General features: G+C 38.7%; 1 protein-coding gene across 1 annotated transcript in view; it reads left to right on the top strand.

Annotated features, from left to right (window-relative positions):
- The first annotated feature begins 3,444 nt into the window (after window positions 1–3,444).
- SMC3 (structural maintenance of chromosomes 3) overlaps window positions 3,445–14,869 on the top strand; it is a 32,332-nt gene continuing 20,907 nt past the window's right edge. Inside the window, exons 1-7 of the mRNA XM_067709438.1 lie at window positions 3,445–3,608; window positions 4,594–4,669; window positions 9,923–9,961; window positions 11,463–11,530; window positions 13,405–13,476; window positions 13,853–13,932; window positions 14,208–14,286. Coding sequence (XP_067565539.1) covers window positions 3,594–3,608; window positions 4,594–4,669; window positions 9,923–9,961; window positions 11,463–11,530; window positions 13,405–13,476; window positions 13,853–13,932; window positions 14,208–14,286 — 429 coding nt within the window. The 5' untranslated portion in view covers window positions 3,445–3,593. The remainder of the gene's footprint in view (window positions 3,609–4,593; window positions 4,670–9,922; window positions 9,962–11,462; window positions 11,531–13,404; window positions 13,477–13,852; window positions 13,933–14,207; window positions 14,287–14,869) is intronic.

Below are 14,869 nucleotides of genomic sequence, written 5' to 3'. Positions count from 1 at the left end.
GGTGTGCAGGCTTCAGTAGCTGTGGCACGTGGGTTCAGTAGTTGTGGCTCGCGGGCTCTAGAGCGCAGGCCTAATAGTTGTGGCACACAGGCTTAGTTGCTCCGTGGCATGTGGGATCTTCCCAGACCAGGGCTCGAACCCATCTCCCCTGCACTGGCAGGCGGATTCTTAACCACTGTGCCACGAGGGAAGACCTGGGTATCGTTTAAAGATCCATAATGAAAATTTTTCTAGTTTTTCTTTTTTCAGCTTTATTGGGATATATTTCACATATAATAAAATTTACCCGTTTAAAGTGTACAGTTTTTAAATTTTTTTAATTGAAGTATAGTTGAATTGCAATGTTGTCAGTGGTTTTTACTATGTTTAAAAAGTTGTACAATTACAACATTACAATCTAATTTTAGAATATTCTGAAAACCCTTCCCAAAATCCTTCCCCAAAACCCATTTCCCAACCTTCGCACCCAACCTGTAGCCCCAGGCAACTACTAATCTATTTTATGTGTCCATGAATTTGTCTATTTTGGACTTTTCATATAAATGGAATCATACAATATGTGCTCTTTTGTGACTGGATTCTTCCACTTAGCTTAACATTTGCAAGATTCATCCATGTTTATTTGTGGGGTTTTTTTGGCTGTGCCACGTGAGTTCCTGGACCAGGGATTGAACCCGGGCCATAGCAGTGAGTGTATGTGGCAGTACAGTCTTCAGCATGTATTGGTATTATTTTTTATTGCTGACTCATATTTCATTGTATGGATAGAGCACATTTTACTCATCCATCAGTCGATGGACATCTAGGTTATTTCTACTTTTTAGCTACTATGAATAATGCTGCTATGGACATTCATACACAAATTTTTGTGTGGAAGTTTTCATTTCTCTTGGGCATATACCTAGGAATGACATTGCTGGGTCATATAGTAATCCTATGTCTAACTTTTTGAGGAATAGCTAAAGTGGCTGCACCATTTTACATTCCCAGCAGCAATAATATAAGACGGTTCCAATTTCTCCATATCCAAGCTGACACCTGTTATTGTCTGTCTTTTTTATTTTAGCTATCCTAGTGGGTGTGAAGTGGTATCTGACTGGCTAATGATGGTGAGCATCTTTTCATAAGTTTACTGACCATTTGGGAAAATGTGCATTCAAATCCTTTGCCCATTTTTTTTTTTTTTTTGCGGTACGCGGGCCTCTCACTGTTGTGGCCTCTCCTGTTGCGGAGCACAGGCTCCGGACACGCAGGCCCAGCGGCCATGGCTCACGGGCCCAGACGCTCCGCGGCATGTGGGATCTTCCCGAACCCGTGTCCCCTGCATCGGCAGGCGGACTCTCAACCACTGTGCCACCAGGGAAGCCCCCTTTGCCCATTTTTAAACAGAGTTATTTGTCTTTTTATTGTTAACTTATTAAGTTGCTAACTTATTGTAAGAGTTCTTTATATATTTCAGATCCAAGTCCCTTGTCAAATATATAACTCACATTTTCTTGTCGTTTTAATTCTTTTGAGGCACAAAAGTTTTGATAAAGTATATATTTTTTTCTTTCATCACTGTACTTTTAGTATCATATTTAAGAAACCATTGCCTAATCCATAGTCACAAAGATTTACTCCCATGTTTTCATCTAAAAGTCAGACTCCCTAAAACTGCCTTAAGGCCAGCCAAGATAATAAATTAGAAGCAGTACCACATCTTGGACAGAATGGTGGAAATGAGTGCCACTCTCAAAGGTTTAAAGGATGAGGGGGGGTGGTCCCCATTAAATCTCCATTTAATTCACCCGTTAGGTCCTTGCAAAAACCAGATTGATCCTGACAGACAGTGGACTAACAGAACTTAAGCGAGAAGTAACTCAGCTGCAGGGCTGGAGGTAGAATCCTTACTAGAAGAGATCAACACAGACTGGCAGTTATTATCCGGCAAAATGTATTCTTTTTCATCTTCATCTGGAAGGAGTGGAGCACTCCCACGGTGCCTGTAGCAATTCACATTCAAGGGCACATTACTTCTTTGCTCTCCGTCATAATATAGCCTAGAGTGCTTAATTCTCTCATCATTGAGCAGATTATCATGCTGGTCCACTATACTGACACCATGTTCCTCAGACCTGGGAGGGAGGAAGTGGCAAGTATACTCTGAATACCCTCTTGAAGGGCTCCAGAATCCACTACTGTGGCATAAAAATTATTTTGAGCTTAAAGTACTTGAGTTCCTGAAATCTCTTATCTGCCTCCCAAAAGAGCTCAAAGTAACTCAACTGTCATAAATCCTCTCTCCGGGAACTCACAGAGAAGTCTGACTCTTATCACTGAGTAACACCCAAACAAAATCACAAAAACTAGCAGGTCTCCCATTTGATCTCCTAAGGGCCCATTTGACTTTCCTAAAAGTCATTTGTTTTCCCTTATGTGCTCTTTCTCTCCCCCTTTTCACCTTCAAATAAGTCATTTGTTTTCCCTGAAGTGTCCTTCTCCCTTCATCTATTAAAACGGTATATAAAGAATTCTGCCAGCACTAAGAGGCGCTGACAGGGATGAAGTTAAGAGGCTATTAGAAACAGTTCAATCTAGAAAGAATAAGGTCTAGAACTGCCAGCCGCAGCGGGAGGGATGGCGAGGACCAACCAACTTGAGTGGCTGCTGAGTGGCAGGTAATTTTACAGGGACCCGGAGATCCAATTTCTAACAGTATGTTTTTCCCCTACGATTGATAACATATCAGATACACCCAGGGTTGCCACTAGCACTTCGTATGTTTTAGGCTGTTATAAAAAGGGAGGGGAGGGGAGCTTTTCATCTTACCTAAATCTCTTTTTGTTGCAGTTGTCCAACTGCCTAGATTTATAGCAGTTGGCAGAGCAGTAAAAATCGCCCGGGGTATTAATAATTATGACATTATTAAAACTAATTTTCGAGCGTCAAGTCCATTTGGGGTGTCCTGCGACTGGGCGGTCCAGACCCAGTGGGAGCAATTCTAAATTTATAAAAGTTCCCAAAGCGAGAGAGAATAGTGGAGGAGCAGGGATTCTGCACACCGAATCCCACCCGCGTCCAGTACGTTCCGTGTTCGGGGACGCGCGCCAGCACCGTATTTCCAAACAGCCCGAGACCACGTGAGCACCTACCCGCACCGCTACTGGCCCTCAGACTCCCAGTCTTAGCTTTGGCGCCGAAGCTTTCCCCCCTTGTGGTCGAAACCATTGGCTCCACGCTCGGAGGGAATACGGGCCAACCTCACGATCAAGGCTCTTGTCCGAGTGAAGCTTCCGACTAATTCTCAGGAAAAACTCATCTAAAAATTGAGGAATCAAGTGAAATTCACCTAAAGACATTGAAGAAGGGCTCCTTGTTCCAAAAAGAAAGAGCAGATCTGACTTTGATTCCCCCTACGCTCCTTGGGGGCTGCGAGGGTGGTTCCGTCCGAGGCGGGGACTCCGCCTCCTTGGGCGCCGCCATTTTGTTTGGCTAGAGGGGAGAGAGCGGCGCTTTGGGGGGAGGGGTCTCCTAGGCGCCTCACCTGATCCAGCTGCCGAGTTGTTGGTTCTCTCGCGGGAGGCCTTCTCCCCGGCTCGGGGCGAGGAACCATGTACATAAAGCAGGTGAGGCCTGTGTGTCCCTCCCACCCTTCACGGGCCCGTGAGGACCGCTCCTTGAGGCGGGGGTGTCGCTTCTCCCCGCAGGGTGGGCGCGGGGCTGGACTGGGACTGGGTGGGAGGGGTGCGGCCCCGGCCTGCAAGCGCGGGGGCCGCGGAGAATTGGGGCGCCGCTTTGCAGCCCAGGCCTCCCCGCAGGGCGCTCGCCTGAGGGAGGCGGGTTCTCAGGGAGAGGGGTGGAGGGGTCGGCGGGGCGGGGCCCTTTGGAGGGAGCCGGGCCTTCCCGGGAGGGTGAGAAGCGGCCCTGTGCTGAGGGACCGGCTAGCCCCCCGTGGGCCTTTTGCGTGGGATGTGTGGAGAGAGGGTCTCCCCGGCTCCGGGGACGCCCCTGAGGCCCAAGCTGGGGTGTCTCCCGACTTAACCGGAGAAGTGAAGGGGCTCCTCCTTCCTGCTGAATGTGTAGCGCCGCCTCATTCCGTTGTTACTTCTGTCAGAATGGCCTTCCCGCGCTGGAGTCCACCCCACGGATGAGCCCCTTCACACTCTTTACAAGAAGTGTCTCTGCTGGAAGTGTTGGACTCCAGGCAGCCCTGTCCTGGAACGGCGGCTCTTTTTGGCCCGAGTGTGTGACTGACAGGGGCTCCCAGGAAAGCTGGGCCGGTTTGCATACTCGATAGACTTTTAGACGGCCCTCTAAGGGTTAGCGTTCCAACGAACCGTATACAGGGTGCTTGGTTTTGAGAGTTCCCGAACAGGTTACTAATTATAACTCTTAAAAAAGCAACAGTGGCAATGGTTACTGATAAACGGGCTGTTTAGAAGTTTTTTTAAATCACTTTCCAAAATGAGTTTTTCTTCTAGGACATGGAAGCTTATCTGTCTTGCGTTAAATGAGAAACCAGAACGGGAAGGAGTGCAGAAGGAAAATGTTAGCTTAGAAGTTATTTCTTTTGGGGTGTGTTCTGAAAAAAATCTCTCTTTTATTTATTAGGTTATTATCCAGGGTTTTCGAAGTTATAGAGATCAAACAATTGTAGATCCCTTCAGTTCAAAACATAATGTTATTGGTAAGTGTTCATGGTTTACTAGATCAGATTTATGTCTCTACAGCCGTTTAAATCCTGCCTGTGTTTAGGCTTAAGGACACAGGAATTGTCTCTGAATATTACATAAATATATGTGTATTTTTTTCTATATGAAATTACTTTTCTGTTTTTTATCTGCACTGATGAAATTGCTTCCTTTATACGGTTAAAATACTTGAATAAGACAGTCATAAATTACTCATTTTTATTTGGTAGCCTCGTATGTGTATGTTTTGACAGATTTAAGTTTATAGTGAATGACACTAAATTTAGCGTTTCAGCTCTTCTTGGTATGTCATTTTCTAGTTAAAGTGGACACTATTGCCTTATTTCAAAGGTGACCGTTCTTTTTTCACAAATTAGATTGTTCTCAGATTTTTTTTTATTTCCTATTATAATGTCTAAGGACAGACTACACAGGTTGGTGGGAAGAGCATAAACTTTGAATTGTAACAGAATGGGGTTCAAATCCCAATTCTGCCATGTATTCTTCAAACTTGACTTCCTGAGCTGCTTAGTTTTCTCATTTGCAAAGTGGAAATAATGATATACATCTCATGGGGCTGTTGGAAAGATTAAAGGAGAAGGCAGTTGTGTGAGGACAAGGGGCTAATGGTGATTGCCTTTCAATATAATAGTTAATCTATAGGTTCTTCAGATGATAAGGTTCCATTTTGCTCGTACAGACAGAAAAAGTGTTTTCTGACACTGCTGAGTTTTTAAAGGATAGGTGAAATGAGTGCTTCTAGACACCAGAAAAGCAAAGATTGCTATTGACATAGATTTCTGCTACAGTGTCCTCACAGAGTTTATTGGCATGCTAGTCGGCTTGGTCTACCATAACAAAATATCGTAGACTAGGTGGCTCAAACGACAGGGATTTATTTTTTCACTGCTCTGTAGGCCTCCCTCTCCATCATGCTCACAGGACCTTCTTTGTTAGAGCCTCTCCCTCACCCTCTTACAAGAGCACTGATCCCACCATAAAGGCCCCACACTCCTAACCTCACATTAATTACCTTCCAAAGACCCCCTTCTCCAAAAAGTTTCACATAGGGGGGTTAGGGCTTCAGCATATGAATTGGGTGGGGCGGGGACACAATTCAGTCCATAGCATGGGTGAGGTGAGATTCATAGAGAAATCAGCAAAGAGTGAACAATGAATACTGATGTTCCCAGAGAAACTTGGAGAATCATATTTTATTTTGAAATAAATGAATATATAATACAATTTAAAAATTGAGGGCAAGGAAAACACCTGCCCTTGGTACATCAATTGCAGCTTTGTAGTTGGGAATAAAGAAAACATACTTTTCCCTCTGCCTTGCCTACTGGAGAATCATTAATTGAATTGGTGTGCCATAAGGGTAACTTGATTGTACTAGAGTTTTACTTACATTTTGATTATAAGTGCCTTCTGATTTTCGTCAATAAAAAAATCTTTAGAAACGGAGAGAAATGAATAATCACTAGATTTATATTATTTCCTTAACTTACAAATGAAAAGTGGATAAATATCTTAATATGTCAGTTGTATACAGTTGTCCCTTGGTATCCTGAATGCTTGTATAAAACTTGTTATAAAATCTTAGTGTTTTTGCATATAACCTAAGCATATCTCTAGATTACTTATAATACAATGTAAATGCTATGTAAATAGTTGTAAATACAATATACCTGCTGTGTAAATAGTTGCCAGCTTGTGGCAAATTCCGGTTTTGCTTTTTGGAACTTTCTGGAAAGTTCCCCTACCGCCCCCACCCGGAATATTTTCAATCCGCAGTTGGTTAAATCCCCAGGTGTGAAGCACAGGGATTTGGGATTTGGAGGACTGACTGTAATTGTATAAATGAACTGTAAAATGATGGCCATTATTACTTAGAATGATTAAATTATATCTTTAGGGCCTATCAAGTATTTTTGTTTTAGCTATTATCAGACAGCTGTTTTACTACTTTGGTTGCAACATTAAGATTGTTAATAGTCACAGTTAGAAAGGACATTATCTAAATGTTCTTTCCTTTTAACTGAAAAAACATAATATGACCTTGTTTAACATATTTTAAAAATAGGTCCCTTAATCATATAAGAAAGACCAAAAATAGTATACAGTTAGATTGTTCCTAAAAATGTCTTTTGAAAGCTTACCACTTTGATTGTTTAATGATTTTGACCCTTAAAAAAACACAAGATTTGAAGGCAGATACCTCATGTGCTGATACTTGAATGTTTGATGTTTAAGTGCAAGAACCATAAACCTTTTTAAGTTTACCTTTTTCCTGGCCTTCTAACAAAAGAAATATACATGAAGTTATAGAACATAAAGAGCATAAAAGCTAAAAGGAAAAAATTTAAACTGTAATCCTCCCCAGAGCTAGCTTGTGGTTTCCTGGAAAACGGAGCCCGAGGCCTGCTTAGCTGCTAAGGCTTTAATTAGGAGGGAGCAGTCTGAGGGCAAGGGGTTGTGGGGGGTAGTGGTCATAGCTTTATAAAGAAGATACACCTGGTTTGCCGTCACATTGGATGACTTACAGACTTTGTAAACCCACCACACCTTGGAAAGCTCAGGTGGGAGAGGTATGGAGAAGGTTTTATGTGCTGGCTTCTGTCTCTCTTTGGTCAAAGTTTACCACATAGGGCATTGATTCCTCCCCTCCCCCCCTCCCCCTCCCCCCCACACACTGTGCTTTTGGATTGTGTTACTCTGGGGACTAACCCCCCTGGAGTGGTTGGGGAACTGCAACCTCCTTTGGGTTTTCACAGATCTGAATGTACCCCCAGGGTAGGCAGAAACAACCTGAGGTGTTGGGAGACTAGCCTTTCTATTGACAGGCAGCCAAGGCCTGGGTTAGGGCAGGTGAATCTGGGGACACACATAAACTGGGTCTATCTCAATACCCCTTCAGTTTTTGTGTACATATATATAAGTACGCCTTTTTAAATAAAAATTGGTTTGTAGTAATCTTTTGGTAATCTATTTTTTTCTCCTTCAGAATAAACTGAAATATCTTTCCCTATCATTAAGTATTCAACATCCTTAAAATTGCTATGTAGCATTCCACTGTGTGGGTAGGAGTAATTCTTAGGGAAATTATAAATTTTTCAGTTATTTATGAATGGATTATGGTTTGAACTGTTTCTGTAATTTTTTAATGATAAATTACCTTTTAAAACATTTATTTAGTGATAATTTCAAATTTACAGAAAAGTTGCATAAATAAAAACAGTACAGAGACACTACTTGTGTATCCTTTACCCAAATCTACTGTTTTGGGTTTTTTTTTTAATTAATGTATTTATTTTTGGCTGCATTGGGTCTTCGTTGCTGCGCATGGGCTTTTTCTCTAGTTGCTGTGAGCGGGGGCTACTCTTCGTTGTGGTGCGCTGGCTTCTCACTGCAGTGGCTTCTCTTGTTGTGGGGCACGGGCTCTAGGCGCGCGGGCTTCAGTACTTGGGGCGCACAAGCTTAGTTGCTCCGCGGCATGTGGGATCTTCCCAGACCAGGGCTCGAACCCATGTCTCCTGCATTGGAAGGCAAATTCTTAACCACTGCACCACCAGGGAAGTCCCCCAAATCTACTGTCAACATTTCCCCACTTGCTTTATCATTTGCACTTGCTCTCACACTTATTTTTCCTTAGAGTAAGTTATGTACATCATGGTTCTTTACCTGTGACTTCAATGTGTACTTTCTAAGAATAGGGATATTACTTATATAATCACAGTGTAACTATCAATGTCAGTAAATTTAACATCAATACAATAATGTTATTTTATTTTCTAGCTATGTTGGCTGACCCAGAAATTTTCTTTGTAGCATTTTTCCCCCTCTAGTACAGGATTTAATTTAGGATCAGGCGTTGCATTTAGTTGTCATGCCTCTTTAGTCTCATTTAATCTGGATAATTTCCACAGCCTTCCTTTGTCTTTTACAATGTTATTTTTGAAAAATATTACATAAATGATGTGTCCTTTTCAGGGTATTCCACCTGGAGGCACATGATATCCATCTACTTCTTATTGATGATGATAATTTTGATCACTGAGTAGAGATTCTGTCCAGTTTTTCCACTGTATAGTTAGTGTTTTCTCCCTTGCAACTAATATGGAGATGGGGAGAGACTTTTGGACTATGCACGTATTGTGCTCCTTATCAAAATTCCCCCTTAGATTTAGCATTCATTGATAATTCTTGCCTTTATTCTGATGGTTGCAGAATGATGATGTTCCATTTCCAGTACTCCTTTCAGATTTACCACTTGGTATTCTACTGTAATCAAACATCTTCACTCCTTAGCTATATATTTATCTTTTTATTATCAGTATGGACTCATGGATTATTCCCGCCCACCACTGCCCCAGCACTAATTTATAATTCATCTAATTATTTTGGTGCTCAAATTGTCCTAGATTTAGCTAATAGAAGCCCCCTTCAGGCTGGCCTCTGTGTCTGTTATATGCCTTTTTTTTTTTTTTTAAAGCACTTCATTACTTTCTGATTTCTTTAGAATTTATCTTGGATTAAAGGTGATGACTTTGGGGCTAATTTGTTCAGGATATTGGTCAAGATTGTGAGAGAGAGTGGCATAGTTATTCATGACTCTTAACAATGAAAATTTTGTTAAACAAAAGAAGTTCAAATGAATTCATTAAATCTAAAATATTTGATATCCTTTTATGTATAGAATTGCTTATTTCTGAACTCAGGTAGTAAAAAAAAGTGCCTCATAGTTGTCTATATTTTTGTGATTCTAAGAACTATACATGATGTATAGGGCTGATCAGAAACTGTTTAACATGGAAATGGTTTGAAAATTTTAAATGATTGTTTAAGTATTTAAAATTTTTGTAGCATTATGTGAATCTTTAAATTGTTAAAAATATTTTATTATATACAATTAAATAGAATTACATGTCCATTGTAATGATTATAAATCATGAAAACCAGGTATATTTAGTTATTCCTGTTAATTTTAAAGTACTGGGAAAGAGCAAAAAAATAAACAATGAAATAAATTCCTTTAAGAAAAAAATTATCTGAAGACTATGCAAAAATTGCACTCATCTGGTAATTAAAGCTGTTTTGTTTATTGATTTGTTGTTCACTGTTCTGTTGTACTTAATTTCAGTTTTTAAGATGTTATGTTAGAAAATTGGATTTTATATTTTTTGAATACTTTCTATAAAGTTTTATTGTTTTTTATACAAAATAACATGGACTTTTTGATTTTGTAGTGGGCAGAAATGGATCTGGAAAAAGTAACTTTTTTTATGGTAGGTATTGTTTTTTGAATTCTAAACATAGTAAGACCTAGGTATCTTACGGTAGTTTATCTGAGGTTATGTCTGCATGAAACACAAGAAATACTTCTTCAAATGAGGTTGCAATTTAATGTAGAGGGTTTAGAGTATAAGAATCTGAGCTCTACTCTAGTGATTAGCCATGTGAGACTGGGCAAAACAGTTAACTTCTCAAAGTACTCTTTCAGTTTAAAAACAGAGATATTTGCCCTGCCTACCTTAGATGGGTTGTGAGAATCAAATGAGATAATATGTATGGAAGTGCTTTCTAAACTTCAGTGCTGTATATAAATGTTGTAAATGCAGAGAGAGAGAGAGATTCAAAGAATGTAAGTGCAGTAGAATAGTTAACATTGTTATGGAAAATGGCTTATCTGTTTCATCTAAATCAATTATTTTAATAAAAGATGGAGGGGTGTAAAAAACTAGACTCAACAAAGACAGTTGTTGTCAGAAGATAGTAAGTAGAACTTTAAAAACTATCTCTAAATATAAAATGCGTTTAAGCATAGTAATGCCTCTGTTAAATTCTTTGGAGAGAAAAAATATTTTAACAGATTTGGACTGTACAAGGAGTAGATTGAAAAGATTTTGAACCTCTTAGTAGTGCTTGAGGAAAAGGAGGGTGTAGTAATAGCAAAGGTTCTATCCCTTGTTTACTTATAAAGCTAAAGGGTACTCTTTACCCCATCAGTGGTTGTAATTTGGGGATGGTGAGAAGAGTAGGATTGGAGTGGAAGTATTAATATTTCCTGATCTCCAGGGGGGATGAGGGCAGTTTGAACCTGTCCCCTCCAAGGTGATTATAAAAGAAAACCAATCCCCACCTCCACCCCCAGCATACACATTCACATATACATACTCCCTCTTTTAGAGTGTCAAAGCTCTCTTGGGTGGACTGGGAATAGAACAGTTGAGTAAAGAGTTCCATTTCTAGGAGAGGGTGGTCCAGTTAGGCATCCTATGGAAGCAGGAATGGCTCCTTACAGAAGACAAAGGGTAAGTAAGTACTGCAGTAGAAAGTGGAAATCTGAAACATTTCCTACTTAGTGCTATTTATTTTGAAAAAGTATGCAATTAAGGATATTATAGGAATATATCCTATTTTGTTAAATAATTTATATTATTTATATCTACTGGATAAAAGCAACTATAGCTTGAAACCTAACCATGTATACTTTGATCAAGAGGTACACCTTAGTTCTAGTCTGTTCGTGTATTTCAGTGTTTTTATTTTCTTACCTTAAATATTTCAGTGAAAACTTAATGTTTTCCTAGTATCATCATTTCCTAGCTGATTAGTCTGAAGTACAGGCAAATTTTCTGCATTCCTTTTGTCTATATAAAACAGGTAATCTACTTTATCTGCATTATTCATTACCTGATATACTGTATTCTGTGAAGGTATGGGAAATTATAACTAAGGCATAAATCCTTTTTTAGATCCTACTAATAGTTGTTTTTGTATTTCTAGCAATTCAGTTTGTTCTCAGTGATGAGTTTAGCCATCTTCGTCCAGAACAGAGATTGGCTTTGTTACATGTGAGTGAGACTGCTTTATGAATATTAAATACTTCTAAAAATACATTGTCAATTCTGGTAAACAAAATTATTTTTTCAAGTTTCAGATCCTTTGTGAACATGACACAGTGTGTCTCTTATGTATGTTGTTCTGCTGTGAAATTTAGCTTACTATATTAATGCAGGATAAAGGCTTAAATTTTATATAATGGTAAGAAAATTGTGCGAGTTCCCTATGGATGGATATGCCTTCCATATAAATATAAATTCTTTATTAGGAGTATGGCCTGGTAACGGTCTGGAAGCAGGTTTGCTGAGAAAGAAGAAAGTTAGGTTGGGGATTAGAAACTTTGAGACTCAGAATCAGAAGTTAATTGTGGGGACTTCCCTGGTGGTCCAGTGGTTAAGACTCCGTACTCCCAGTGAAGGGGGCCCAGGTTTGATCCCTGCTCAGGGAACTGAGATCCCACATACTGCAGCTAAGCCTGCGTGCTGCAACAACTGAGCCCGCGCACTCTAGAGCCCATGTGCCACAACCAAGACCCAGTGTAGCCTACATAAATAGTAAATAAATAAATAAGTTAATTGGGAGCATAGAAAAGCAACCATTACAAACTAAACATAAAGTTACTTTTAGCCATATTTATACTTAAATGGTAACATCATTTGGTAACAATGGTAACATCCAATATGAAAGACAGTATATAGTAATGAAAATTGTTAGAATTTTTCTTTAGATAATTATGAATAATAAACTAATTTTAGGATAAGAAAGTATAAAAGGCTATGATAAAATGATGTAACTTTATTTATTTACTTATGTACTTACTTACACTGGGTCTTTGTTGCGGCATGCAGGATCTTCATTGCAGCACGCGGGATCTAGTTCCCTGACCATGTATCGAACCTGGGCCCCCTGCACTGGGAGCGCAGAGCCTTAGCTACTGGACCACAGGGAAGTCCCTGTCTTGTTTAAATATGGCTTATAATTAATTTTAAGACCAGAAAGCGAGAGTCTTCAATATATCTCCACAGTATCTCTCAGACTTAAAGTTCTTTTTCTGACCATTATATTTTTCTCCGCCTCACTCTTTTTTTGGCTGCGCCTTGTGGCTTGCAGGATCTTAGTTCCCCAACCAAGGATTGAACCAGGGCCATGTAGTGAAAGCACCAAGTGCTAACCACTGGACTGCCAGGAAATTCCCTCCCCCACCTCTTACATTTGAATTTTTAGTCCAGTAATCAGGATTGATTCCCTATAGAAAAATCTCTCTTTAGGTTTCTCAGATTAGCATTAAAAGAATAATTTCTTTAGGTATCATTCTTCATTGTATTGAACTACTACATAATAGCAGTTTTCACAGTCTAGAAATTATCTGGGCTTGTTATGTAAGTAGTTGGGTCACAAATCGGTCTGAATGTGACCCATATGTTAAATGCATATGTTTTCATAGCAGATTTAAAACTATATAGAATATCTCAAATGTTTAAAAAGACAGTTTTTATCATGTGACTTGTTAGGGCTCCTTTCTAGCATTAAGGTGAATCTATAAGAGAGAAGCCTCAAAGTGTTTTATATTTTAGCAAATAGGTAAAATTGGGTGGCTATGGGGTCTTATGCTCTAATGAGGTGATATGCAGAACAAGACCTATGTAAATCTAACTTTGACGTCTCTTGCATAGTTCTCATTTTTAAAATTCAGAATCAGAAGCTGTTTGGTTGAGTTTTATTATCCTAATCCAGTGTTTGCTGCTTTGGCAAGAGGGCTGTATATTAGTCTGATAGAAATTTTTCTCCATTGAATCAGGCTTGTTACCATGCACTAAACTTTAAATGTATTTAAAGAATATGAAAATCCCACTTATGCAACATATTAATTTTTCTCATGTTTTAGGAGGGTACAGGACCTCGTGTTATTTCTGCTTTTGTGGAGATTATTTTTGACAATTCAGACAACCGGTTGCCAGTGAGTAACTGCTTTTTCTTTTCAGTAGTAACATTGAGAATTTTATTGATGCAACTGACTTTTTTCATGCTTTGAAACACTTATTTATAGTTGTACTTAGGCTTTTATAATTTAGTTCATACTAAAATAACTACAGCTTACATACTAATTTTGTCTTAAAGTTGTAATGAATATTCTGGTAAACAAATGGGAATGTGCAAGCCATTGTGAAAAAATGTCTTTGTCATAGTATTGAGTATTCGTGGCATATCTTTAGTGAGATGATTGAAGTTTCAAAATAATTGCTATGGTGAGGGACTCTGAAATGACCTTATTAACTATAAAGTTTCCACTTTTACTATTAGATTTAACTTTGGGCTTTTCTTTTTTTTCTTAGATCGACAAAGAGGAAGTTTCACTTCGAAGAGTTATTGGTGCCAAAAAGGATCAGTATTTCTTAGACAAGAAAATGGTCACGTAAGCATTTTTCTTTACATTTGTAATTTCTATACAAAAGACTAAAAGTATTCTTTTACTTGCCTCATATATGGTACTTTTGCCTCATGTTCAACAAATCACAATTTAGAGCATAAACATAAGAATCAGAAGATTCTCTGAGGCTGATAGAACAGAAGGGTTAAATGACTGTTCTGTACTCCTTCGTGCACCTTAACTCAGGAGTTAGTGTACTCTTTTTGCTTATAGTTGGATTGTTACGTATTTGAAATTTTTTTTTAATTGTTTATCAACAGGAAAAATGATGTGATGAATCTCCTTGAAAGTGCTGGTTTTTCTCGAAGCAATCCTTATTATATTGTTAAACAAGGAAAGGTAAGAAATAGTATCTTTTTAAGTGGAATTTGTTTTTTGAGTATATTCATTGAATGATGAGTTTGATTTCATTCTAGTGGTTAAGTTGGAGTGAAAATAGACCTTATTGTCTTCTGTTTTCATTGATTTATTTTGCACTGAAGTTTGTATTACCTTTTCTGTGGCCATAAATTTATGTACAAAATAGATCCATTGCATAGTGGGATAAAAGTATTTCCGTAGAATTATTTAAGTGGATCTTATTTTCTTGGTGATCTGTATCATTTACCAAGGTGCACTGTACTGGAAGACATTTTTGGTTTGTAGAAGTTACAATCATATTTAAGAATGTTGTAGAAACTTTATAAAAATCACATTTGAAAAAAGTTACTCTCTGAAATTAATACTCTCTCTGTTAGTATATCACAGAGTTAAAATGCTAGAATGCTTAAATTACCAGAAAGCTACCGTAGTGCTACATATTATTTTCCCTTAATACAATTTATATTCTTTATAGTTTTTAGGAGTTATATACTTTATCTGATTGTTCTACTGTTTCCTCGTATGTTTTAACTATATATATCTAAAATAATTTCTTTTTCTT

Source organism: Pseudorca crassidens, chromosome 16, assembly GCF_039906515.1.
Source record: "Pseudorca crassidens isolate mPseCra1 chromosome 16, mPseCra1.hap1, whole genome shotgun sequence".
Taxonomy (NCBI): domain Eukaryota; kingdom Metazoa; phylum Chordata; class Mammalia; order Artiodactyla; family Delphinidae; genus Pseudorca; species Pseudorca crassidens.
Note: the sequence above shows the minus strand (reverse complement) of the source record. Positions and strands in the feature narration are given on the sequence as shown.